The sequence below is a fragment of the Lissotriton helveticus genome, chromosome 10 (genome assembly GCF_964261635.1).
Source record: "Lissotriton helveticus chromosome 10, aLisHel1.1, whole genome shotgun sequence".
NCBI classification, from domain to species: Eukaryota; Metazoa; Chordata; class Amphibia; order Caudata; family Salamandridae; genus Lissotriton; species Lissotriton helveticus.
In genome coordinates this window covers 170,787,068-170,814,937 of record NC_136071.1, presented here as the reverse complement: position 1 = coordinate 170,814,937, position 27,870 = coordinate 170,787,068, and the positions used below count along the sequence as shown (strand labels likewise).

At 44.4% G+C, this 27,870-nt stretch overlaps 1 protein-coding gene across 1 annotated transcript in view; it reads right to left on the bottom strand.

Annotated features, from left to right (window-relative positions):
• The window catches only part of AP5Z1 (adaptor related protein complex 5 subunit zeta 1), a 158,093-nt gene that overhangs the window by 88,615 nt on the left and 41,608 nt on the right, over window positions 1-27,870 (bottom strand). The window contains exons 5-13 of the mRNA XM_078665012.1: window positions 15,851-15,963; window positions 15,553-15,721; window positions 15,066-15,206; window positions 14,827-14,864; window positions 14,557-14,719; window positions 12,295-12,473; window positions 7,354-7,496; window positions 5,291-5,434; window positions 3,824-3,935 (exon numbers count right to left, since the gene is read on the bottom strand). Of these exons, the coding sequence (XP_078521138.1) occupies window positions 3,824-3,935; window positions 5,291-5,434; window positions 7,354-7,496; window positions 12,295-12,473; window positions 14,557-14,719; window positions 14,827-14,864; window positions 15,066-15,206; window positions 15,553-15,721; window positions 15,851-15,963 (1,202 nt within the window). The remainder of the gene's footprint in view (window positions 1-3,823; window positions 3,936-5,290; window positions 5,435-7,353; window positions 7,497-12,294; window positions 12,474-14,556; window positions 14,720-14,826; window positions 14,865-15,065; window positions 15,207-15,552; window positions 15,722-15,850; window positions 15,964-27,870) is intronic.

Here is a 27,870-nt window from a genome sequence, read left to right as displayed (position 1 = left end):
TCTGTTTTAAACTTCCCCGGTTTTAAGTGTTCTGCTTTTTGTTGCTGGTTTTAGTGTTGTGTTGTGTCTGCCTTTCCCTGCGCCAGGACGCTCCTTCGCTGGAGCATCTGTGCGCATTAAAAATGTCACATAACATAACATATTAGGAAGGGGCCTGTTTAGGGCGTCCCTTCAATAACGAATCGCAGTGGCATGTATGAATGTTTTGCAACCGAAATGCGGTTGCAAAACATTCACAATTTACCACCAACTTCAAGTTGGTGGTAACACATTCGCAAATGGGAAGGGGCACCCAAGGGACCACTTCCCCTTTGTGAATGTTTGTAAAAACATTTTTTGAGAGCAGGCTGTGGTTCCAGGGACCACTGCCTTCCCTTAAACAATTGAAAGAAAACTTTTCATTTTATTTTTTGAAATGCATCCAGTTTTCCTTTGAGGAAAACAAGCTGCTTTTTAAAAGGTTTTAAAAATTGCTTTACTGAAAAGCAAATTACAGACATGATGGCCTGCTGACCCCTGCAGGTCACCATCCCTGTGATTTTTGCTATTACCAATGGATTGCAAACAGAGACCTACCTCATTAATATTCATGCGACAGGTCTATTTGCGACCCACTGGGAATTGCAAAATGTGTAATGTACACATTTATACATGGGTTTTTGCAATTACCAAATAGCGAATTGCAAACATTTCCTATTTGGAAATCGCAAATGATTACTTATGTACATCTCGCCCCTAGACTCAACGATGACACCACCAACTTCTTACACCCATGTCACAACCAAGAAAAAAGCCTCATACCATAACCATGAAGACCATAAACCACAACCCTATTATGCCACTAGACCCCCAGAAAGTCAAAAGAACAGTTGAGCACCTGATGACCATCTATCCGCAATGCAGAGTGACAAGCACCTAAAGAACTCTGCCCCAAGCTGCATGCCAGGTCATCTTCCCCAAGACAACAGATGAAAGAACAAGTGCAGAGGGACTTCTACAATAAGAGTGTTTTTCACCTCACGGCAACCAATGGCACACACATACTCATCAAAGTCCCTACAGGCCCGTTGGCTGTCTTGCAACGGCTAATCATACACCTGCTTCAAAATCCAATAGTTATGCGCGAGCAAACTATGCTGAACTGCATACTCCAAATGCTTCGTGCGTTTTTTGGGGGGTTTTTTTTGCAGAGTTTTATATAGCGCGAACTAGACCCGAACCGAATCAGGTATCAGAGCGCTTTACATATTTTCCAGTTACGTTACAGGAGGACACACTTTCATTTTAGGCACGGGGAGATTAAGTGATTTGCCCAGAATCACAGGAGGTTTTGGCGTCGTTACCGAGACTCGAACCCAGATCCCCAGGTCAGAGGTCGAGCGCCCTAGCCGTTAGGCCAACTCCTCTCCCCTAATAGAATAATGCTGCCACCCTAGATGCCAGCAGAGTATTCAAAGATGCAGATATCATAACAGATAATAGACAAGTTTACCATTGGTGATTCATGAGGCAGAAGTGTCAGGCATGGATCAGTAGAAAGTTGGAAATAAGGCAGAGATGGTGATAACATAGCTGGATGAGGTGGAGATGACGGATGAAGGTGAAGAAAAGATGTTTTAATGGTCTGCGTATTTTTAGTTGCTACAAGCACTGTAGCATCACTCTGGGCAGGCTGGTTTTATAAATAGAATTTGAAGGCACTTTTTTCCCATGTTTGTGCATAATACAATGCAACTCATTCTCTGCTGCAATTCGTTTACTGGTGCTCTTGTTTGCACGCCAATGCGTACAGGTAGAGCAAGCGGTTGGGTTCTGTATTCTAATGGGTGTGTTTGTGTCTTCTTCCTCAGGGCTTTGTGTTTTCATGAACTTTCATTTACTACGTATGGGCTTATAGGTCCATTTATTTTGCTAGGCAAACAATATGGTAGGTTTCTCTGCAAGATTTGTGTTCGATTGTGTACACTTACCTCATCTTAATCGATTGGGCTGAAAATGTACATCAAACTAAATATGGTACTTTTCTTCAATGTCAAATATCTGAGACATTTTGGGCAAATGCTATGCTGAACAATTAATTTTTGTCCAAGGAAATAGAAAAAAGACATTTCACACATCATTTTTGGCCAACAGAAGAAATATCTTCTGTTCTCCTATGTGCGTATCACAGGTTCAGATTCACAGGTATTTCTTCCTCGTACTTTTCTTGTTAAGCACATAATAGAGCCATTATCATTGGAGTTAAGGGTGAAGTAACTACAGCTCTGTATCAACCACATATACAGGTGTTAAAACCATCAGTTGCTTCACGGTTCTTTCCCTTTGTGTTATTTAGTGCCTCAAACAGTATCCCAAATTCTAATGTGTCTAATAGGCAGGGGTAGAGGGTGCACAAAGGGAGGAAGGAGTATGGGAGCATAGATGAAGGAAAATAAATGTGTCAATAGTAGACTCTTCTCAAACCCCTCTAGGTATTCATGACCACCACCACATCAGGCTGTTCAACAACCACTCTAGTGCAGTCTCAACAAAGTTATTACTACCTCTATCTGATTCTTGTTTCAAGTCCCTCCATATTCCTCCACACCACATCAGCCATCTACTGCTATCAAACTACAACTCTTTTTACCCGCTAATGCTTGAGAATCTCAAAGAACTTTTAAACAAAGGCCATTTGCATGTAAGATAACTAGAGAATCTAAAATGATACACTTCAGGCATTGATAACCCATCAGCAGAAAACCTATTTCTTGCATTGGCTTCCCCATTCATTATTCAATATCTGCCATTTGAATGAGCTGTATCATTGCTACCATTTTCTATTCAAACTCTGTTTTGTCTTCCACTGCTCTTTTTGAATATAGGGGCACACATTACTCCATTGGACAGGCTCAATGTCATCCTTGATGCAGTCCCCTTCATGTTGGTTGTCCTTATGCCCTCAAACCTCTTTTGCTGCTGTGCCAAATGCCAGGATCTAAAGTGTGTGCAGCAGTGTAAATGATGTATTGATTCGTTAAGGAGACTGACAAGGCAGTTGGGTTAACCCTATGATATGTGGGTCTCATGACTCTACACAACAGCTGTTATTAATTTAATGATTAATCTCTAAACCCATTTGTGGTTGATGAATTGGGAAGGCCTTCTGAGTTTGCACCATAAGCATCTCAATTGACTCAAGAGCCTTGGGGGCTCCAATAACCTAGCACCATCATGCTACCAGATGTGTCAACTCTGCTGCACCTCCACATCAACCTGATGGAGACATGGCTAATTGTCCCACTTCAAGCAATATCGCTGAGTGATTCCAAATCTTGAGCAATTTTCCCTCTTCCCTCAAACAGAGGTCAGCAATCTTAGTTGATTTGTCTTCAAGGAATGTCCTGTTCAAGTTCCAGGGTTTCCAGATTCTTAGACTTGTAGGGATTCTCCTTTCTTAGTGAGACCATGAGTGGCACCCAAAGTACAGCGCACATCAGAAAACTCACAGAGGCATCCTCCAGAAGGCCTAGTTACCTCTGTTAATGTTTTCATTTTACCGTTAACTACGTATCTAGTTTAAGGCTATGTGTGGGTTTTTGTTTTTTTTGTTTTTTTAAATGAGAAAACCGAACGCTTTATTTTAAACATGCAGATTTAAGTGTAATTATTTAGAAATGAAAATACAAAAGCTTTTAAGAGCTCTCATGTGAGAGCTTCTCCAAAGCAAGGTTATGGGAATGGACTTTCCTCAGACGGCTCATGGCACAAGACAGAAACAGGCTTGTAACATTTTCAAAGAGAAAGCCAAGCCAAAAATAGTTTCCAAGGCAGGGATTCTTACCTTTACTACTTCCTTGAGAAAAAGCTGCAGCAAGATGGGGACAATCTGCATACACTGCACGACTCGAGGGCATTCGGACAGGTCCACAAGAAATTGATGCAGCAAACCGAGTCTGACAAAAAGAAGAAAAAAAATCAATAGGACGTTCAAGGAAGTGGTGCCAAAAAGACAGAAAACTTTGATCCAAGAAAACATCTGTCACAATCACTTAAGAAGAAACATAACTTGTGTGTTCTATTTTCGGAGCTTTGGTATATTGTTTAAATGCAGATATATCCAAACACTTTGGACAGAGTGACCGCTAACAAGGCATACTAGCTGATGGAATGCCCTTATGGTCCACCCGGAATGCGCTCACCAATGTCTGGTCAGTGCCTACCAGCAAGGTTGACTCAGAGAGATTCTGGAAGCCAGACACCATAACAGTGTCAGAGGAAAGGCAAGAGACAGAGTTAGGACTGAGTAGAGTGAACAGATGGGTACTGTACTAGTCAATGCAGCGACCGGCTGTACCCTTCTTCCTAAGGAGACTGCTGTCAATGTCATTCAGATACATCAGTTACCAGGGATTGAGGTATACTAGGTGTCATTTAGGCATTTCACATCGTTTCAGACTCTCAACCATGTTCTACTAGTTTTAGTATGAGCTACAAAGGGGAAGGACTAGAAAGTAACTTATCTCCAACCTCTTTATAACAGAACCTTTGTATTATATCCCATATCTCCAAGGTAGAGAGCCATATGTCACCATACTGCAGGTCATAGAGAACACTTTTTCTTCATTAAAAGAGAAAGGTCCTCAGAGGTCTTCTGAAAAATGTACACTGCTGTTCTTGTGCCACAGTTGCAGTGTTAAAGGGCAGCAATGTAGAGCACACATGGCCTAATTAAAAGGTACATTAAGCATTCTGAACAAAACTTCTCAGTTTTTAAACCAGAGCTCCTCCTTCAGTGAGAAATTGAGAAAAGGTAACCTCATCTTATTCCCAACTCTTCTCATTTCATCATTCTTGTTTTGGAGACAGTAAGATTTATTTGGGAAATGAAATAAGGTCCTTGGATTGCTATTTCTTTGCTTATTTTCTTAACAGTGGAGATTCACCGATTTCAAAAATCCCCTTCGCTATGGATAAAGATTCAGCTAAAACACATAAAAAATACGCTTTAAGTCTTCGCTTATATTTTAAAGAGGAAGTTAGCTAACTGTTATAATTTTATGATGGACAAGATATTCAACACCCCCCACAATTATGGGGGCATTTACATAGGACTACACATTGTGCTTCAGCATTCAGTATCACAATCCAAGATATATTTTGCTAAAGCAGAGTGGCAACTTGCCATTTTCGAGGACTAGATGTTGTGTATAAAGCATATTATCACAGCCCCCCCCCCAAAAAAAGGTGCTCCAAACGTGCTTGCAAGGTCATTATGTCATAGAAAGCCAAAATTGGATAGCTGTATTACCCCTCAATGACGTCTCCATTCCAGTTTTCACAACGCAGCAGGTACCGAAAGAGGCTTTTGTAAAATGGGTGACCAAACGCTTCCATGGAATTTGCGGGCGGCAAGGAGGAGGCTCCCATGGCCTTTTCAGTTGTAGGAGAAGACCTAGAAATTTTAACACAAAATCCTCAATAGAAACACATTGGAAAACAGTAGCATTTAAAAGTTCCAGACCCAATTTAAATAATATTTAACTCTCTTTCAAAGCATCCTTTTTAAAGAGCTCTGCAAAACAGGGTCATAACCCATGTGGGGCTGGTAGTATCAGACTGGCCACCTTCTGATTAAGCCTTTGGATGCATGCCTCAAATAAGCCTTGCAATGCCAATGTACATAAAAAACATGTAAAAGCCACAAAAAATTGCTGATCATGCCAACTTGATGTAATATGACTAAAAGAGATACGATATTTGTGCCAAACAATCGACTTGCTTTTACGAGGACATTATGATTATAGAATGACCTTACATTAAAAATGAATGGTGCTCATTTGACCTCAATCGCTAGCCTCCTCCGAAGTGTACACAGAGTAATTAGGAAGCCTAAAAGATGCAATTAACCACCTGCAATTGACCATGGATGTACTATGTAGATTCAGACACAATGTTATGTGACAAGTAAAGCACACTTTCAAGATTCAATGATTTAGCATACCAAAACATACCTGACACCACGTAGCCCACACCACGTCTTAACAGTAGGTAAATCTGCCCTCATATGACAAATCGCACACAAATGACGCTGTCATTTATTAAAATAAAATGTTAGCCAACATTCAGCAACCTTGGCTGAAATAGGTAAGACCACCGTGTGACTTGGTTAATGTGTAACACCTTCAGCAGCAACTCAAAATAAACATTTTCTGTTTGAGTTCATCAGTCTTTTTTTTTTCCTATGTGTGTTGTGAACAATGACCAATGGAAAGATGCAAAGATATAAAAGAATGAAAGTCTTTAATGCACAATCAGAAGTAAATGGCTACCCTACTTAGACATACCAAGGGTGATGTGTAAGGTAAAGGTACAATACTTATTTGTTTTTTTACCTTACATACACAATATATCTGATTGTTTGTTTACATGATCACTGTAGGTGCAGTTACCTTTGTGTGAGTGCATCGGCCTCAATAGAAGCCTTGCTTTTTTTCTAACAAAAGCCTTCTTAAATTCAGTGCACCAACACACAAAAAATGAATATGACAATAAAGTTAGGCTTGTCTACTGCTATGACTGGACACTACAGGCCTGCAGTACAGTCAAAAGGATCTAGATGATGAGGTCACTGGGACACTTTACTACACATTCTTTATTGCTCATATGTATGTCACTTCCACATTTACCACTTTCAACACACATATATGTGAATTTGTCTTGCTTTTGCCAGCCTGCTTGTTGTTCTGGTGACTAAGCCTGCTTAAAGTCCTTGGCTAGCCACCTTGACACATTTGCCTTACCTGACAACTACTCCTCTTATTTGCTTGTTGATGGGGAAATAGCAATGATGCATGCTTTTGGTACCATTAAATAAATTTCACTCTGTTTCTGAGCAAGCCTGCTATGTCTGGTGAGTTTCATTCATATGCTCCTGGGAGGGTGCCAGTATTTCCCCATCACCTGTCCTATGCCAAAGGCAGATACCATTAACATCCTCTGTGAAACAACAGTTGCTATGCTGTAGAAAGATATCAACTGAGATAGAGTTTGTCAGAACAATATTCTCACCAGGACAATAGGTAAGAGGTGCTTGTGGAAACTAAAACCTGAACGACCCAAAACAGAGCTACAATGTCACAGACTATAGGCTCTCATATCTAGAATACTTTCCCAGACAAATTTCATGTTTGGGTGTCTCAACGTTGCCCTCAAAACCTATGACTTACCTATTTTAAACTCTTTACACTCTGATACCTCAATGAGCAGGCTAGCACCTAAAAACAACTTCAGCTGTAGAGCACACAAAGTTTATGAAGTGTTCTGCTTATTAACTCTTTATAGAAAGGCAAACCAAACAAATAATTACATTACCGTAATTGTATGTCGAGGGCAGCAGTTAAACATGGTAAATCAAGCAACAAGTGAAGAATTTCAATGGCTGTTTCTGGATGAATCAGAGACGGAAAAAGCTCCTTAAATTCAGAGACTAGCGGTGGGCTATTCCATGCCAGGAACTGGAGAGAGTAAAAAACATGGGTTAGAAGCTTGCTGCAGTTCCTTACATTATCAAGATTTCCCTCTTTAGTAAATTTAGAAGCTTGCTGCAGTTATTACATTATCAAGATTTCCCTCTTTAGTAAATATTACAATTACTGAAAAAAGAGGTTTACACCCCGGAATAACCTACACATTTTTAAAAACCTTTGACATGGGACATACTCTAGTCATCATCAATTTAAACTTCTTTCAAATTGGTTTGAGAATGTGATTTTACTCAAATTTCTGAAACCCCTATAGAAGAACCACCATTCAGTCACACACTATGTAAAAGGGATGACAACTTGTCAGCATTTGATGATGGAAAAACAAAATGTGTTCTTCCTCTTAGGCTGCTTGGGCTCCAAATGCTTCCAAACTTCATGTATCTTGGGTTCTAGAAACATTCAGCTTGCCTGGAAACTAAATGGACAACTGATAAGGATACGCCAGGTCAATACTACTGGACAATTTCACATCCTACTTTGGATAGACAGATTTTAGAAGGTCTATAGTTTTAGAATCACTTTCTCATAATCACGCCATTCAGATATTTTTCCTTTAATGAACTAGGTTTAGTGTGAAAAAGGCAGAGACTTTTCTTTTTTTGACAGTCACTCGGCCAAACCAGTATGAAGTTGTACCTGAATTGAGTTTTTTTAACATTTCACTTTAAAAACAGACGTGCCCCATACATCAGCCACGAAATTTGCGTGTCATTTCTTTCAGGAAAAAATGCAAACCGGTCTGCATTTCACTGGCCAAAGAGACCTACACAAACATCAAACTATCTGAAAGCACTGAAAGAGGGGAGGATGTAAATACTTTCAAGGGCAGACTAGAAAGCTGGCTCTAAACAAATGCTTGGATAAAAGGGGTGTTGTTTTGAACTCTAATCAGCTTGTGTAGTAAAAACACCAGAAGATAATTGTGACCGAAGTTGCAAGTGGTAGATGCAGGCAAAGGCAGGGTGAAGTTGGAGGTGGTGGTGTCAGAGTGTGTGTTTATTGTCTTGAGACAAGTACAAAGCCATTTACTCTTAACTAGGTTTAGTGCTTCACTTTCTGGCTCTCGATTGTAGCACTGTATTGTGACTATTCCAAGTTGTTACTTTCTGCAAGATAGTAAACTTTACAAACAGGTGGCGAGCAAATTTAGTCATTAGTTCTGGGATAATAAAAAGCCACAGTACTCTTAAATATACGAGAAACTTCAAATATAATTTGGAGCCTGAATCTGTGACAAACGTGTATACAAATCTATATACTCAATGTATTTATATTTGGGGATTCTTGCTTCCTTGTTACCAGTTCTCCCATAAGTCTCCCACTCTTCCTTTTTTAATATTCCTCAGACTTTTGCAACTATATTCTAAAGGATTTTGTTGGGTAGCCCACTGCAAATACACGGTTTGAACTCAGGAATCCATGATGCTCCGCAGTCTTTTAGAACTAAAACCAATTTTGCAGCCCAAAGGAAAGTAATCTATCTTCAGGAAAAGTTATGGTCTTCCAAAATGTAGTTTTTAACTTATTGATTGTTCGGATAGGGAGCTAGCCTATAAATATTCGCATTACAAACAAAAGGATAATTGTTTAGAAGGCCTATAGCCACCTCTAAGGCTGTACCTTAGAGAAGTGAGAACATAGTGGTAATTTTTTTGCTATTCACAAATGCAAATCACTTTTACACATAAGTTCTGAGGTCATAACGTTAGCTACTGCCTTAAATAAACTTCAAAATTAATTTATGGTCAAAAACAATTCCATCGACTTGTTCATCATAACATGTGATGGCATTCTATTTCTTCAGTGACAAATAATGTGTTACATAGCTGGTTGAATAGTGGGAAGAGTCAGAGAGAGAAGTGCTGAGGAGAGACAAAAAATGTTACAAAGATTTGTTGAGTCAGTTTAAATGGTGTGTGGGGGTTGTAATTTTTTGGTACGTAACATGATAGATCTATGGGTGTGGTTTGGGCTGCATACGCAAAATGAATGAGCTGAGATAGTGGGTTATCTATGGTAGAAATGTTTAGCAGTTTGCTGACATTTGTTTATATTGAGTTTGGTGTGTAACCTGGAATGCGGGTTGTGGTTGGTTCAGGCAAAGATTTGTAGTGATCGGTACCAGGGCGGGTGAAGGCAAGTGGGCTTTTTGGTGTGGTGCCTTGCACACTTGGACTGAAATGTGCCTTTTGTAGGATGGCTATGCAGAACTTTTACAGGCTAGTAAGAGTGGAGTATGTGTTATGTGGGATGTGGATGTTAGAGCACTTTTGGTGGATGCGTGCCTTCTGCAACAAAAACAAAGTTATGAATGGAATGCTTGAATTAATTCCAGTCAGTGGCAATTACTCAAGCCTCAATCAAGTCCATAATTTTTTTATACACTTCCCCTTTCTGGAGTCTTGGTCCTGCTACAACACAAAAAGTTTCAACCAGAAGTTCCTGACCAGGTCCTCTCTAGATGGGAACACCAACCCCAATCCAGTTTCAGCCTACTTAAGCCTCAAGCTATACCTCATTCATGAGGCCTATCGTACAGTGAGCACAGGATCCACATCTTTGCATACTCGTCACACTTACAGTGTCTACTGTAACAAAACAAAGTGGATGTGTGCGGCAGAGAGTAAGAAGTAGCAATACCTGTTTGGTGCTTACCAAATGGCAAATGTGTGGTATCAACTATTTTTGGTAAGGATGAGATGAACAGAAATTAGTGGTGACATGGAACGAGTTAGTTGCGTCCAAATGGGAAATGCGGGGTAGGACCTGTTTTTTGTAAGAGTGAGATGGAGAGAAAATAGTGGTGGTATGGGATGAGTCAGTTGTGTGGTGGAATGTACAATGTATTTGTAGTGGGAGAGTCGTATAGTTTACACCGGAATTGGGTGCGTTGTGATATGCAGTGGTATGGATTGGTTGATATGCATTGTGAGCATTTTTATTATAGGTTCAACTGGGGAATAACAAAGGTTGATGTGTGAGGAGTGTGGAAGTGACTGCAGTTCTAGGTGGTGTGCCTTGGGTATTTTCTTGAGTGGTGAATACATTATCTCTATTGTTTGTAAAGAATAGTGGTGTTTTTGAGTCCTGGAGAGGTAAACAGCGTGAAGATGTTGATGTTTGTTAATTACTGTGAAACACGTGCTGTGTTTACTAAGGGTTGAAAGGTGAGTTAAGATTGCAATATATTTCAGCTTGGTGTAGAGGACCCAACAGAGTATATGAGTTGATGTACCAGGTTGTTGGTGGTGAACCTAATTTGTGGTGTGGAATGTTTATGTGGTGCGACAAACAGGGGCTATAGGAACTTTAAACATCCAGCTACAACCCAAACCGCTGAACCGATTTGACAAATTAGGCAGGAAGCTAGATCTTGGTGTAAATCTATGCAGTAGCTTTTGATCAATTAATTCTCTGAAAAACTTTGTATGTTTAGGCAGCAGCAGCTGGCATTGATCAGGGGTGGTGGGGAGGAGGAAGAAAGAAAAAAAATACACTTACATAACCGTGTCTCCCCTCTGCCATCTCTCCCAGCTACAACGGAAGCAGGAAGCACAGGCTCCCCATAAGCAATCACAACACTGCAATGCAGCATTGTGATTGGTCTGAGCGCCCTGGTTCAGCGCTCAGACCGGGAGCATGTGCATGTTCTCCACCCAGGCTGTTATACAACCTGGGTGGAGAATTTGCAAATTGTGCATGACTGTTTGCTCAGCCCAAGACAGCCGGCCAAATCGTCATGCTCCCTTACAGTGTGCCCATAAATCCTCCTGCTCCTCTGTGAAGAGAGCAACCCCGCAAAACTGCTTCAGTAGGGAAGAATTAAAAGATAATATCATGTTATTATCATTTTATTGTTCTTTTTTTAAATTTATTTTTTTACACTGCTGAAAAGCAGTGGGGCAATGCTCCTCCACCTTAGCGGAGGAATCGCCATTGTATTTAGGGACGAGGAGCCTCTGTGGATCGGACAAATCTCAAGCCGAGATCTCATTGGCTGCCACCATATCAACCAGGAATTGATGGGAGCTATCTTAGGACACCTAAAAATAATTCAAACGAAACAAGTGGGCAGCTGGGAGGATGAAAGTCAGTAGGAGAGGTGAGACATGTAATGTACATCAAGTGAGTTTTTAATAATTGAGGTGGACTGATGTATGGACTGAATTGTTGTGATAGCAGCTTTTAGCAAAATGATGTTTAGATGTGCTAGCTTTATATTGTTTCTTATATTGGGTCCTGCACAAAGTCAGTATTTGCATTGTGAGGTAGCAATGTATGTAGAGGAGGATAGGGATATGGGTTTTAATTGCAATTGGCCATTGGGACTGCCTTGGTGACGAAGGTAGCATACAAGATGATTTGACAGGGGCTGGGACTCAAAGGGTGGTGAAGTTAAGGGATCCACATGCTAGCCTGAGCAAAGTGTGTGTTTGCAGAGGAACAAAAGCTAGGAGCTCAAAGTTTGGGAACAGAGTGGTTTTTTTTCACACACCGAGTCTTTCTGAAAGTCTTGACTGAGCAAATTTTATAAAATGAAGTTGCGTCAGGTTATTACAGCAGGAAAACATATACGCTTTCAACAGTGCCATAAGGGCTTAAGTGTCTGGTTATTGAATTAAACAAACTAGAGAAAATCTCTATTATAATAGTGAAACATGGACTCTTCAATACTGTAAGGGACACTTATCACTGACAGGAAAAGCTATTCCTTGTTTTTATATGCTAAGTAGCACAACAAAAGAATGTTTTAATTACAATACTGTACCTTGAAGAGGTTTGGGAAGAACTTCTGAAAGATGCATACATTCTGAGTGAAAAATGTGGCATTGACTTTGCAGAACTGAATAAACTCGAAGGCTAAAAGTGGATGATGAAAGAGTTCAGCTGGGACCTTTGTAAATAAGGTTCTGTACACCGATTCAGAGTCAACTGCTGCAGTTTCGCCTGTGAAGATGCAACATTTCCAGATGTTATCTTTAGGAAGCGTTATGCAACTGACAAATGTCACCATCTGTATGCTCAAAAGAGTGATCAACCCATAATTTGAAGAGCGCAGAGCAAATTCTTTTTTTTTTTTTTAAGTCATTCAAAAGTACGTCTGTTGGGAAAACCAAGCACACCTCCTTAGACCTTCCCAGTGCCTCATGCTGCATAGGAGTTCCCAAAAGTTCAATTGAAAGTTGATGAAAGCAGTACAAATGTGTTAGGAGTTATCAGGTTATCCTCGAGCTGCAGATTTAAGGAGTCATTCAGTGGTTGGCATTGTACTGTCAAACTTCCCATTTAGCAGAGGAAATACTTCTTTTACACCAGCAAAGAACATTCTATTCATTTTTAAGTTCCCCACCTGGCAACTGGCCTTGCCACTTTCCCCCTTACCAGTCACCCCAAAGCAAGTCTATGACAAAGCAAGAGTTGCCTAGGGGAAAAAATATCTGTGAAAGCAAGTCAACATTGTTGGTGTTGTATCGTAGAATTGTATCAAATGGGGTTATTGGGAACATACCACCCGAGTGGTGGTATAGTTCAAGTGCTTGCACAATAAATGACACAAGATGCTGTGAGTTTACTTTGAAGAATACAAAAAAGTTATGAACTCAGCCACTGGTAAATTACTTGTGGCACATCCCAGTCATCATTGGTTAGCCCTTCAGGCCATCTCAGATTAGACCAATCCATATGCAAATCAGCCTTGGTCCTGCTCCAATAAGAAACCAACCTGAACTTCCAATCCAGGTCCTGTCTGAACTGAAAGACAAGCAACCCAAAACCTGTTTTGCTATAAGTAGGTCAAAATCGGGCTGAGGTTGTTTGTGTTCCCATCCGGAGGGGACCTGACCTGGCTCTTTAGACTGGACTGTTCCTATTGGATCAGAACCAAGATCAATTTGCATAAGGCCGGTCTTTGTATAGAATTGGACAGGGGGTGAAAAATGATGGTCTGGTATGTGGCCAGCGAGATTGCTAGTGGCAGAGATTAATTGAAGCACTGCTTCAACATGGAAACAGAACACAAGGGTTTTTAATTCCAAATATTGTCTGATTTGCATTTTTTTGTCATCCTTCCGTAAAGTATTTGCTTTAGTGGACTAATGTTTCTTCACAAGTCTTGTTTCCCAAAGTCCAAGGTGCACCAGGAAACAAGGTCATATAATGGAGGCACCCTTTCTACTCTTACACTACCAGTGCCCTCAGAGCTAACTAAGGCACATTCCTACAAATAGTGTAATGGCTAGAGCGGTCAACCTCAAAGCTAAAGAACCGGGTTAGAGTCTCGGAAGGGACGCTCAATATCCTGTGATTCTTGAAAATGAATGTGTTCATCTGTAACGCAACTGGTGCTCATGTGAAGCGCTCTGATACCTTCTGGTTGAGTTTGCGGTATATAAACCCCCCCACCTCCCAAAAAAAAGCTAGCCAACAGGAGTAATCCAGTCTGCGGATAAAACTTCAAAAGCTACTTTATAACTATCTGCTTGTTATACCCAAATTGTGGAGAAGTGTGGCTCACTGGTTAGAGCAGGCAGACCCTGAAGCAGAGGTCAGACCCGGGACCAGGGTTCAATTCCCGACGCGGCAGGGTCTTGAGCTCAAATGTCCATGGACTCGATAATTCTCGCTTCGGTGCCTGACCTAATCATGGGTTCACACTCTGCAACTCTGGGCATTAAGCTTGCTTAATCTCCACAACGGCCCCCCTGCGGCGGGATGCCTGGCTTTCACCTTGGGGATGCCCTGTAGGGGCTATCTCACAGGGAAAAGCCAGGACGGGTTCCCAAGGCAAGCGCGGAGATACCCATTCGGGGGTCGATTCAGGCGCTATATAAGAAACATAATAATAAATGCCTAAAACACAATTACATAACCCTACCAACCCTTCCAATTTGACCAGCAGAGGCACGCTCTAGTCTGCTGCAGATCAATGCACATTGCTGGCACAGAGAAACAGGCATGCAACATGGCAATTCTTAGCCAAGCAGCTTCAAATGTTTTGTAGAATACTCAAAGGACAGAGCATAAGACTTACTATGAGTCAGGAAAAACTGGGCAAGGGGTAGCAGCACCCGGGTTTGAGTAGGATCCATGCAGATTCTCCCATGCACAATCTTCAAAAATGGGAGGGCTCGATAGACATAGGATGAATCCTGTCTGCACACTATATCCATGATGGTGATTGCCTCAATCAAACACTGCACAGACAACATATTATTCCAATCAGTTTATTACAGTAAACCAGACAGCAACACGTGCTTCTCCAACAATACCATATATGTAATCATTAGGAACAAAAACTTACAGCTTTCTGCAGATCAGTGTCCACCCTCTTGAGAGCCTCTATTAAAAAAAAATATTGTAAAATACATTTATTATGACTTTACTTTAATGTTTACTTTTAAAATCGTTCTTTAACTATTTACCTGAAAATAAATAGTGGAAAAAATAAAGAACATTCTTATTTAATTCCCTATACTTTTTCCCCATTAGCACCATATTCATAGCCGTCTCTACAAAGAAAAATAAATTCTAAGCACTCACTTCTGTTACTCTGCTCAATGAGTCTCTGGCAGTATTCATAGGCCTTCTCTCGCAGTCGTTCTTTTGGGGGCAACAGGCGACTTGAGGTGGATGTGGCGGAGACCATGGACATGACCGAGCCTTCCAAGTCAGATTTGTCATCTGAAATAGGTTATCAGTGGAGATAAAGGATGGACAAGATGATCTAATTCTTTTCAGTGGAGATAAAGGATGGACAAGACCATCTAATTATTGTTGAAAAACAAGCAAAGTAAAATGTTATGTTTATGCTAGTAACAAGAATAACACAAATGCAAACACTACAGGGAAACAGGCTTGCCATACACTCTTGTTGTGCTCTTTGGCCACAAGAGTACAATTTCACAAACGTTGAGTTTACACTGCCATACTCGATACCCTTAGAGTGATCTGGAGAAGAGGAGGTAGCGGAAAATTAGAAAGTGGTATTACCACCCTTTTAGTCGAGCTTCAAGAAACAGTTCTGTACCGGATTCAATACGACTCGTCCCACCGCTTCCATAGCACAGTAGCCACTTCCGAAGCATGGAGAAACTGTGCATGTTGAGCCACTGATCCTCTGTGTAATGATGACCCACTGAAAGCACTGTGAAGAAGTCTGCAGCAATGGCACCGTCCACTTCCATGATGGGACTGGGCTGTGCAAGGAAACAAATCCAGTTATAACTGCAAACTTAGTACTGTATGTACATCAAAATGTTATTTAAATAGGAATGAAGTAAAAAGTGGTGACAGCTAAATTTGTGTTCAACATGTTTTTCACCAACCTGTTTATTTCTAGGACTTAAAAAAAATCCTCCAGATGACTGAGCCATTCCCTGATGAACACTTGCGTACCTCAGCCAATCAACCAGCTTTTTGTTGATAAGATTGGCCTGTTCTAAAAGAGAATAATAATAATTGGGCTTGCAATTAGGTCAGAAGAATATTTACTTGACAAATGTGTACAAGAAATCAATATGCAATGCAGCTTAATGAGACCTGAATATTAAACGTTTTACAGAGACCTGAATATTACGGGTCTAAAATTCATAATGGACAACTTTAAATCTCATCCTTCTCAGGTTGATAAAATAAGCACCACTGTGTTTGCAATAATTATAAAATCTACTAGTTTTCAAAGGCATAGAGACAACTTAGTTTCCGGGTGTCACCAACATAAACCATTAATCAAATTACGTGTTATTAGCTTAGCCATATACTTTTCAACATCAACAGGATTCCTGTTGCCAACATTATCGCCTCTTAAATGCTCAGAATCGTCCTTTTGCCGCCAACACCCAAGCTCATCCTCTCCCTCACAGAGGATACCTCAATCACCCAACAAAACTTCATCAGCTTCATATCTGAGAATGTGAACTGGATGAAGACCAAGTGCTTAAAACACAACACCAAAAAAATGGAAGTGCTCATATTTGGAAAAGACACCTAATCCGGCCTTCGGTGTGGTAGTCCACAGAGTTAGGACCTACAGCAGGCCCGTCTAACGCAGCCAGGAACCTATGGATAATGATTGACAATCAGATCTCGATGTCAAATCAATTCACCACAGTCACATCCACCTGCTTCGATACCCTCAAGCAAGTCTTCGGAGGACTCCTGCAGGATACCAGACGATTGATCAGTCACTCCGACCAAGATCACCAGCAGACTGGACTACAGCAAGGGCCTTTAGGTGGGCATCACCCCTCAAGAGAGTTGAAGTCTTACAGAATGCTGTAGCTAGACTCACTCTCAGAAGTCACATATCAAACACCTCAAGGACTCCTCATGGCTCTCTATCCACAAACACGTCATCTTCAAACTCCTCACACACACCTACTAATAACCAAGTCACAGCATACCTAAACAGTTCCACACACTGACTAGACACCTCCAATCAGCCAGCAGCCTCCTCCTCCTCCTCCGCCTCCTCCTCCTCCTCCTCCTCCCCCAAGTCCTCTGCACCGGCTCAGTCAGAGTAAGGGGCTTCACCTTTTCCTACCAGGTCGTCAAAGTCAGAAACGAAATCTGCTTCCACATCAGAGCCACCAGCCCCATCGTAGAATCCTGCAAGTAACTGAAAACCTGGCCCATGAAGGAGTAGTTTCTTACCTGTAACTCCAGTTCTGTAGTAGGGGTATCTCTGTTACAGTCATAATCTAGTGAATAGTCCCGCCCATGTGCGGGGACCCCGGAGTAATCAAATATAATCTCTTAAGCTGTCTCCTTTGCAGTCTTGCATAGACACTTAAGAGAAAATCAAAGATGAATAATGCAGCCTAAAATTGCAAGGGTACACTGGCCAGTACTTCAACTTAAAGTGAAAAGGATAGCCAAATAAAATCAAATTGTTACACATCTTGCCAAGTTTCACCCATAAAGAAACTTCCCTTCACCAAAAACCTTTAAATGATAGAGAGGAAGGGTTGGACACACAAGCCCCCATAGGCTGCCATTATATGTCTGGAAAAGGGATACCGTGCCTTTAAGAAACTCTCTAGAGACCCTCGGTATCCCAGGATGCACAGCCATAGTCCTTTTACTTTCAGTTCTTTTTGAAGGTGTATAAAGCAAGGCCTGTAGCATACAGTACATTATCATTTTCTCCACCGGGGAGGAGGGCGGGCGCTTCGGACCATAACAGAGATACCCCTACTACAGAACTGGAGTTACAGGTAAGAAACTACTCCTTCTGTAGTAGGGGATCTCTGTGTATAGTCATAATCTAGTGAATAGAATGGCAAGTCCATCCCAACAAACCAATCCGGCGGTGGAGGAAAAAGACAACACCACTACTGTGCAAACAGATTTCTCAAGGAAGCCTGCCCAACCTGAGCATCTGCCCTGGCATCAGGGTCCAGACAGTAGTGTTTAGCAAAGGTATGGATCAACCTCCAAGTGGCAGCCCTGCAGATATCTGCAATGGGAACATTACGTAGCAAAGCCATTGTAGCTGCTTTGCCCCTGGTAGAATGAGCCTTAGGCTTACCCCCTAAGGTCTTGTTAGCTTTCTGATAAAATAACTGGATACAGGACACAATCCACCTCGAGATAGACTGTTTTGAGGCGGCAAGACCAGTCCTAACCGACCCATAATTGACAAACAATTGGTCTGACCTACGAATGTCCTTGGTCTTATCCAAGTAGAACTTCAACACCCTTCTGACATGCAGGGAATGAAGAGACCTTTCCGCTGGAGTGGAAGGATTTTGGAAAAACGTAGGTAAAGTTATAGTCTGATTGACATGGAAATCAGAAATCCTCTTAGGAAGGAACTTGGGGTGAGTACGCATCACAACCTTAGCAGCATGAAATACAGTATAAGGTTCTTGGCAACACAATGCCTTTATCTCACTCACCCTGCGGGCCGATGTAATGGCCACGAGGAAAGCCGCCTTCCATGATAAGTGCTGCAGTGAAGCCTTATGAATAGGTTCAAAAGGTTCCTTCATCAACCTGAACAGCACCACATTCAGCTCCCATGAAGGAGGAAACACTTTCTTCAATCCTTCCAAAAAATCTTTAATCACAGGAATCTGGAAGAAGGATGTCTGTGAAGGGCATTTCCTATACACAGTTAATGCTGCGAGGTGAACCTTAAATCGAATGAAAGTTAAGGCCAGACTGAGCCAAATGCAAAAAGTATGGAAGAATGACATCTTCATTGCAGGTCATCGGATCATAGTTCTTGGAAGTGCACCAGATGCAGAACCTCTTCCACTTGTAGGTATAGGAAGTCCTAGTGGAAGGTCGCTTAGCCTCCTTGAGTATATTCATGCAATCGTCAGGCAGATTCAGGTGTCCATATTGCACTATCTCAGGAGCCATGCTGCCAAACTCAACGATGAGAGGTTGGGGTGCACCATCTGCCCCCCGAACTTTGCTAGAAGGTCTGGCTGACACAGCAGCCGAAGGTGTGGTAGGAGAGACCGGTGAAGCAGGTCCGTGAACCACCACTGTCGGGGCCACTCCGGAGCAATGAGGATCATCCGTGCTCTGGACTGAGACAGCTTGATGAATACTGCCAGAATCAGGGGAATGGGTGGAAAAGCGTAAAGAAAGCTGTTCAACCAGCTGATCCATAGCGCGTTCCCCAGAGTCCCCAGTTGGTAATACCTGGAGGCGAAGTCTCAGCATTTTCTGTTTTCAGAAGTAGCGAACAGATCTACGTCCGGAGTGCCCCACCTGTCGAAGGTTTCCTAGCACTTCGTCGTTTAGAACCCACTTGTGGTTTTCCTGCACCTGCCTGCTGAGTGCGTCCGCCTGAGCATTCTGCACACCTGGCAGATGGGTAGCTGTTATCGTCAGTCCTCTGGCTAGCAGCCAGTGCCAGATCGCCTGTGCTTCTTGTGACAGTGTGCGCGATCTCGAGCCCCCCTGCTTGTTGAGGTAATACATTGTGGTCGTATTGTCCGTCTGTACAAGCAAGGAGTTGGTCTGGAAGGACGGATGAAAGGCCTTCAGTGCGAAGTGAACAGCTCTGAGTTCCAGGAAATTGATGTGATACGTGGGTTCCACCGGGGACCACGTTCCCTGGATCTGTAGATGGTCTGAAAGCGCTCCCCAGCCATGGAGAGAAGCATCCGTGATGATAGTCTGAATGGGAATGTCCTTGTGGAATGGAACCCCTTTGAGGAGATGCTCTGCTGAGCACCACCATTTCAGGGACTGTTGAGCATGAATGGACAGCCGGATCCTGTCGTCCCAGCTCCCCCTCCTCTGGTCCCACTGATCCTCCATACATTCCTGCAGCGGCCTCATGTGGAGGCATGCGTGTGGCGTGAGGAAGATGCAAGAGGCCATCGACCCCAGAAGAGAAGACACCGTCCTCACTGTCGTAGATGGAACAGCTATGAAAGCCTGAGCCTTCCAAAGGATCGATAAGCGTCGCTCCTCCGAAGGATACACGCTTGCTGAAAGAGTATCGATTGAGGCTCCAAAGTACTGTAGGCACTGGACAGGAGTCGGAACAGACTTGGACATGTTTATGTGCAACCCCATTTGGTTCAACAGTACGGCCATCCTCTTAAAGTGCAATTGCGCTTCCTGGAAGGTGGAGGCTTTGATCAACCAATCGTCCAGGTACAGGTAGACAAACACCTTGTTCTTTCTCAGGTGCGCTGCCACCACTGCCATGCACTTTGAAAAAGTCATGGGTGCAGACTTCAATCCAAACGGTAGTACGGTGTACTGATAGTGATTGGTGCAGACTAGAAAGCGCAGGAACTTCCGGTGTTTCCGTGCAATGGGCACATGGAAGTACGCATCCTGTAGATCTATTGCGCAAAGCAGTCTCCTCTTTATAGCTGAGGATAAATCTGGTGCAAAGACAGCATGTGAAATTTCTCTCTGCGAATCCACTTGTTTGCTTGTCGCAAATCCAGAATGGGCCTGAACTCGTTCTTGTCCTTCTTGCGCACCAGGAAGAACCGTGAGTAAACACCCTTTCCCATTTGAGACAGAGGGACATCTTCTATCGCCCTTTTTCTGAACAGGGTATCGGCCTCTGCTTGGAGCTCGCGCAGCTGGAACTGCGAGCAAACCCGTGAAATTGCTGGAGGAGGGCTGACAAAACGAAGACTGTATCCATTGCAAACAATATTCAGCACCCACTTGTCTAGAGTAATTTTTCTCCACTCTGCCAGGTAATTTTGTATGCTTCCCCCCACCGGAACGGGTAACGGACGAGGGGGAAGAGGCACCTCGGGGCTTAGACCCAGCCGGGCCCTTGTTCGCAGAGGAGGACTGCTGGCCCCCTCTGACGCTTCTGGAAAGGCTGCCGTTGGTGCTGCTGCTGCTGTTGTTGCTGCTGGCCAGCCTGACAGCCTTGTCTGTCCTCGCTTCTGGGAACCATATCTTCTCTGTAACGGGTGGAAGGACTTCCGTTGTTCCTTTGGTTTCTCCAAACCAACGACCTTCAATGTCTCTACTTCCGCCTCATCCGCATGTGTCCCGAAGAGGGTCGATCCAGAGAACGGCAAATTTGCAAGACTCTGCTGCTCCTCCGGTTTGAGAGAGGTAAGGCGCAACCAGGAATGGCGTCCTAAATGAAAGCCATGGCAATAACCATGAGCCGCCAGGAGAGAGGCGTCCGCCGCAGAGCTGATGACTTGCTTGGAGACGATCATGCCCTCGTTCAATATTTCCTGGAAGTCTTCCCTCCTATCCCTCGGGAGGAGCTCGATAAACTGTTACATAGACTCCCACAAAGCGCGGTCATAGCGACCCAAGAACGCAGAGGCAGCCGTACCGCAAACCTTCCGTCCGGCTGAATCCATCTGACGGCTCTCCTTGTCCAGAGGCACCGTAGAAGACGGGGCAGTAGCATGCGGCTTCTTAGCTGCTGTCACAATGACAGAATCCGGTACAGGATCTGACCTCAAGAACGCCGGATCAGAATCCGGGGAGCTGTACTTCTTTTGCAGCGGAGAAGGAGCCGACTTCACCGAAGCCGGGGTCATAAACAGCTCCATGGCCGGTTCCTCCAGTCCTGGCACCAAGGGCAACAACGGACGAGAGAGATGCCGTTTGTGCAAACTCTCAAAGATCACATAGGTAGATGGCGTGGGTACCGTCAATGTGATCTCTAACTTCGCTGCTCCCCCTCAGCAGCACCTCCTGAAATGTCACAATGTTGTCCACAGGTGACACTCTCGTAGGAGGGGAATCCGATAATGTTGGAGAATACCTCCGGTCACTCGAGGAGCATGTGTACTGGGACCGCGACCGGTCTCTCCGATGGCGGTGACGGGACCTTGTGGAGGATCGGTGTCTACTGCGAGTGCGATCCCTTCCTCTAGATCTCCTGGGCCTCGCCAGAGCCCCCGGTCTTAAAGGAGGCGGAATCGGAGCCGGAACTTCAGGCCGAGGTTGTGGAGGTCGGGGAGGCGGCGGAAGAGGAGGCAGGGGCGGTGTAGGAGGCGGTGGAAGTGGAGGAGGAGGCGGAGGAGGAATCGTTGCTGGAGGAGGAGGAAGCTGCGGAGGGGGCATCCTCGGAGGCAGCGGTGGAGGTGTAGGCGTCCTGGGCCTAGAAGGTGAGTAGGTTTGTGAATACTCCGATTCCGATGACCTCACCACTCTCCTCTTCTTCTGAGCAGGTCTCGAAGAAGATGTTCTGGAGGCAGACCTCTTTTTGGCCGAGCGCCGGCGTGACCGGGAGCTCGCCGATGAAGACGACAGACTGACCACTGAGGCAGGGGACACTGTCCTGGTCCTTGAACGTCTCCTCGACGTCGATTTTTCCTTTCTCGACGTCAACCTCTTCGACTTTCTACTTCTCGACGTCGATCTTCTAGACATCGACGCACTCCTCGACGTCGAATGTCTTCTCTTCGACGTCGACTTGTCTCTTCTCGACGTCGACCGTCGTGTCGATGTTGACGGCGAACGGCGGTTCAGCCTCAACGGTGAACGTCGGCGCCTCCTGGATTCATCTCGACGTCGATGGTATGTCGACGCCGGTGAAGTCCTCGACGTCGACCTCGTCCGAGGTCTCGACGTCCTGCCCCTCGACGTCGAGCGGCGACGCCGCTTGGACCCAGAGCCCTGGGTCGACGGGGAGCAGATGGTGGTCATACCTCTCGACGCCGAAGCTATCGACGTCGACCAGAATCTGTCTCTTTTCTGAGCCTATACTTGACTGGGGAGCCCCCCAGAGGCCGAATCACGGGCAGAGGACGATGGCTGAGTCCCTCCATGCCCAGAAGTCCCACCTGGTTCTTCATGTCTCCTCTGCTCCAGGCCTTGGAGACGAATCTTCTCCCTGTCACGCAGGGTCCTCCTGGAGAAAGAGTGACAGATATCACAGGAGTCAGGGACATGGGTGGAAGGGAGACAGAGTATACATACTCTGTGTGGGTCAGATTTAGCCTTCTTCCTACCACACTCAGGACACTTGTCGAATAAAGCTGGCATTTTCGACAAAGAGAGGTGGTAAAACTGGTTAAAAAACACAGCAAATGGAAGAGGAAGACCCTAGACGTCGAGTAAAACACTCAAAACACTGGAGAAGTGCCAAAAATTGAAGAAATACCCAAAAAGGGAGAGATTAATGCTCCAGGGTCCTGCTAGCAGGAGCCGGAAAAAAGAACTGAAAGTAAAAGGACTTTGGCTGTGCATCCTGGGATACCGAGGGTCTCTCGAGAGTTCCTTAAAGGCATGGTATCCCTTTTTTAGACACATAACGGCAGCCTATGGGGGCTTGTCTGTCCAACCCTTCCTCTCTATCATTTCAAGGATTTTGGTGAAGTTTCTTTATGGGTGAAACTTGGCAAGATGTGTAAAAATTTGATTTTATTTGGCTATCCTTTTTACTTTAAGTTGAAGTACTGGCCAGTGTAGCCATGTAATTTTAGGCTGCATTATTTGTCTTTGATTTTCTCCTAAGTGTCTATGCAGGACTGCAAAGGAGACAGCTTAAGAGATTATCTTTGATTGCTCCGGGGTCCCCGCACATGGGAGGAACTATTCACTAGATTATGACTATACACAGAGATCCCCTACTACAGAACTGATATTCCCAACAAAGGAGACATAGGTTTGTCTCAAAATAGAATTTTAACAATGTCCAATCATAGGCTAATTTTATTTCCTTGGGATGTGGATGTACAGGAGACACAATAGGCCAGTTAAAACAATGGCAAAATGGAATTGGAGAAAAATTACTTCAGACTTGTGGTCAGTAGCCCTTCAGGAAACAGCAGGGCAGTCTGATTCAGAGGATACAAATGTTGAAGTTGAACAAATCAGTGAGTAAATTGATTATAACAGCGTTGAATGAAGTTGTTCCAATTTCCAATTAAGGAAGCTAGACTTGTAAAGAATAGACTTTCTGCACGCTGGTTCTCAGACACATATGATCAAGCAAAACTATACTGTAGGTAACTAGAAAGAATGTGGCACAATGATTATACTTCTAAAAAAAACGTTATATCTAAAGGACCTTCCACAAACATAAAATACAGATCAGATCAACACCCGCTCAGTCCACAGACACGCCATCGACCTCTGGAACCTACTAGACACCATTTCTCCCGACGTCGCCTTCCTAACAGAAACATGGATGAACGCCTCATCTGCCCCAGACATCACCATTGCCATCCCGGAAGGATACAAGATCATCCGTAAGGACCGCACGGACCAAACAGGAGGAGGCATCGCTATCGTCCATAAGAACTCCATCCGCATCTCAACCAGCTTAGACGTCAACCTTACCAGCGCCGAACACCTTCACTTCCAGATCCACACCGACCCCAAGACCACACTGAGAGGCACACTCCTCTACCGACCTCCAGGACCCCGTGCACAATTCAGCGACGTTATCACTGACTTTATCACCCCACACGCCCTCCCCTCCGAGGAATACATCCTGCTGGGAGACCTCAACTTTCACCTGAAAAAGAGCAATGACAGCAACGCCACCTCCCTTCTGGACAATCACGCCAACCTCGGACTCAAACAACTTGTCACTACACCCACCCACATCGCAGGTCACACACTCAACCCTATCTTCACCTCCAGCAAACATGTCTCCTTCAGTCACACCACTACTCTCCACTGGACGGACCACAGCTGCATACACTTTATCTACAATAAGACCACAACTCACAACCATCCTCAACCTACTCTGCGAAGAAACTGGAACAAAATCACCATCGACCAGATCTCCTCATCGCTTCTTCAAAACCCCCCTGCCAACTCCTCAAACCCCGACCAAGCAGCCATTAACCTCACCCAATGGCTATCCAACAGCGCCAACATCCTAGCACCGCTGAAAAAACGTCAAATCAAACTAGGCAGCAAAAACGCCTCCTGGTTCAACGATCTTAAGAAATCGAAGAAACTCTGTCGCTCCCTCGAGAAGGCCTGGAAAAAAGACCCAAACACCAGCACCAGGGACGCCTTCAAAAACGCCACCCGCATACACCACCAACTAATCCGATCTGCCAAGAAAGCCGCATTCAAAGACCGACTAGACAACAACGCCCACAACAGCAAGGAATTATTCAACATCGTCAAAGAATTTACCAACCCCTCAGCCAACTCCAACGACATCACCCCCTCTCAAGCCCTCTGCGACTCCCTAGCTTCGTTCTTCCACAACAAGATCGCAGACATCCACAACAGCTTCGACAATCGACCCGGAGACCAACCCACCCAACCTTCTGCAGGACCTTCACCCCCCTTGAACATCCTTAATGACTGGAACCCAATCTCCACTGAGGACACCATCCGCCTGATGAACTCCATCCACTCAGGATCCCCCACAGACCCCTGCCCTCACCACATCTTCAACAAAGCAGACTCCATCATAGCACCACACCTCCGAGACGTCATCAACTGCTCCCTCAACTCCGCCACTATCCCGGAAAGCTGGAAACACGCAGAACTTAGCGCCCTTCTGAAAAAACCCACAGCGGACCCCACCGAACTCAAAAACTACCGCCCCATCTCGCTCCTTCCATTCCCGGCCAAAGTCATCGAAAAAGCCGTCAACAACCAGCTCGCCGCCTTCCTCGAAACCAACAAATCCCTCGACTCCTCACAGTCCGGCTTCCGAGCCAAACACAGCACTGAGACCGCACTCATCGCAGCAACAGACGACATTCGAACCCTACTGGACAATGGAGACACAGTCGCCCTCATCCTCCTCGACCTCTCCGCAGCCTTCGACACAGTCTGCCATAGCACCCTTCTACAGCGCCTCAGAAACATCGGAATCCAAGGAAAAGCACTGGAATGGATCACCTCGTTCCTCACCGGAAGAACCCAGAGAGTCCGCCTCCCACCATTCAACTCAGAGGCCACTGAAGTCATCTGCGGCGTACCCCAAGGGTCCTCACTCAGTCCCACCCTCTTCAACGTATTCATGAGCCCCCTCGCGGCCATCGCACGCCAACACAACCTCAACATCATCTCCTACGCGGATGACACTCAACTGATCTTATCACTCACCAAAGACCCTAACACCGCCAAAACCAACCTACATGAAGGAATGAAAGAAGTAGCCGAGTGGATGAAGCACAGCCGTCTGAAACTGAATTCAGACAAAACAGAAGTCCTTATCTTAGGTACCTCCCCCTCCGCATGGGATGACTCTTGGTGGCCAGAGGCCCTTGGAAAAGCACCCATCCCGACGGACCACGCACGGAACCTGGGCGTCATCCTGGACTCCTCACTCTCTATGAACAGACAAGTCAACGCCGTTTCATCATCTTGCTTCAACATTCTTCGCATGCTCAAAAAAACATTTCGCTGGATCCCCACCGAAACCAGAAAAATGGTCACCCATGCACTGGTTACAAGCCGACTGGACTACGGAAACACCCTATACGCCGGTATCACCGCAAAAATCCAGAAAAAACTACAACGCATCCAGAACGCATCAGCCAGACTCATACTAGACATCCCGCGTAAAGACCACATCTCTAGTCACCTGAAAAACCTCCACTGGCTCCCCGTCAATAAGAGGATCACTTTCCGCCTCCTAACCCACGCACACAAAGCACTTTACGAACTTGGACCCGAATGCCTCAACACACGACTTTCCTTCTACACCCCCTCCCGCCAGCTACGATCCTCCAACCAAGCCCTTGCTACCGTACCTCGCATCAATAAAACCACCATGGGAGGCAGATCCTTCTCCTACCTCGCAGCTAAAACCTGGAACTCACTCCCCACTCACCTTCGTCTCACTCACAACCATCTTGCATTCAGAAAGCAACTTAAAACTTGGATATTCGACAAGTAACTCCCCACCCTTCTTCAAGCGCCTTGAGACCCTCCGGGTATGTAGCGCGCTATATAAATCTCTGACTTGACTTGATCAGCATCACATAGAGAAGATCTCACAGGGCAAATCTTCAAATCCAACAGTTCGACAAGGAAGATGTTCAAAATCACAAACTCTTCCATTTATACAGAATGCCTAAATGTAAGCATTTAGAATATGTAAGAGACAGTCTCTCCCCTATATGAGATCACTACACCCTCAGCATAAAAATAATTGACCTGCTTCTTGCAGTAGCTTTTCAACAGGTTACCAAAACATGGAAGGATTTCACTAAACTCTCCTATCAGGCATGGTGGTACGCTATATGTTATAACCATAGGTTAGACACAACGTTTGTGTACCCACTCGCTTTGGCCCCAAAACGAAAGCAGCTGTGGGATCCAGTCACATCATTTTTTGACATTAATGCTCGTCGTTCCCTGTCTCTAACTCCATTTCAACAAGAAGTTGCTAAACCTCCATGAGTTCCTTAGTTACTGTATCTATTTTCTTAGCATAAGTTTTCACCATTATTACGTTTACCAGGTATCTTTAATTTTTATGTAATTAAATTTTGCTGGTTATGAATGCATTTTCCTTTTCAGTGCTTATGTTTAACTATTTATTGTATCATTATCCTTGTGCTTATTTATCCTTACTCTGTATGTTTTCGATTTTATGATTATCAATAAAATCTTTCTGAACTGTAAAAGAATATGTAAGAGACATGGGATAATTTGACTGCATTTGTTTATCAAAAAATACTTAAGATCTGTGACCCATTCAACAACACTGATGAGGGAGTGGCAGTGAGTTTACGTAGTCCACTACTGGCAGCCAGCCACCTCCCACTCCGCAGGGGACTCTCATTACTCAGTGAAATCAGGGACCCCACACGTTTCTCTAACCTGTTAAGTTGTTGCACTAGGGCTCATGGTCGTTGGTCCCATTCTGATAGACTTGTGCGATACCTCTCTAAGATCAGCTTCAGTTCCAGTTGAGTTGGAGGCATGCAGTCATCACTCCTATCCAGAA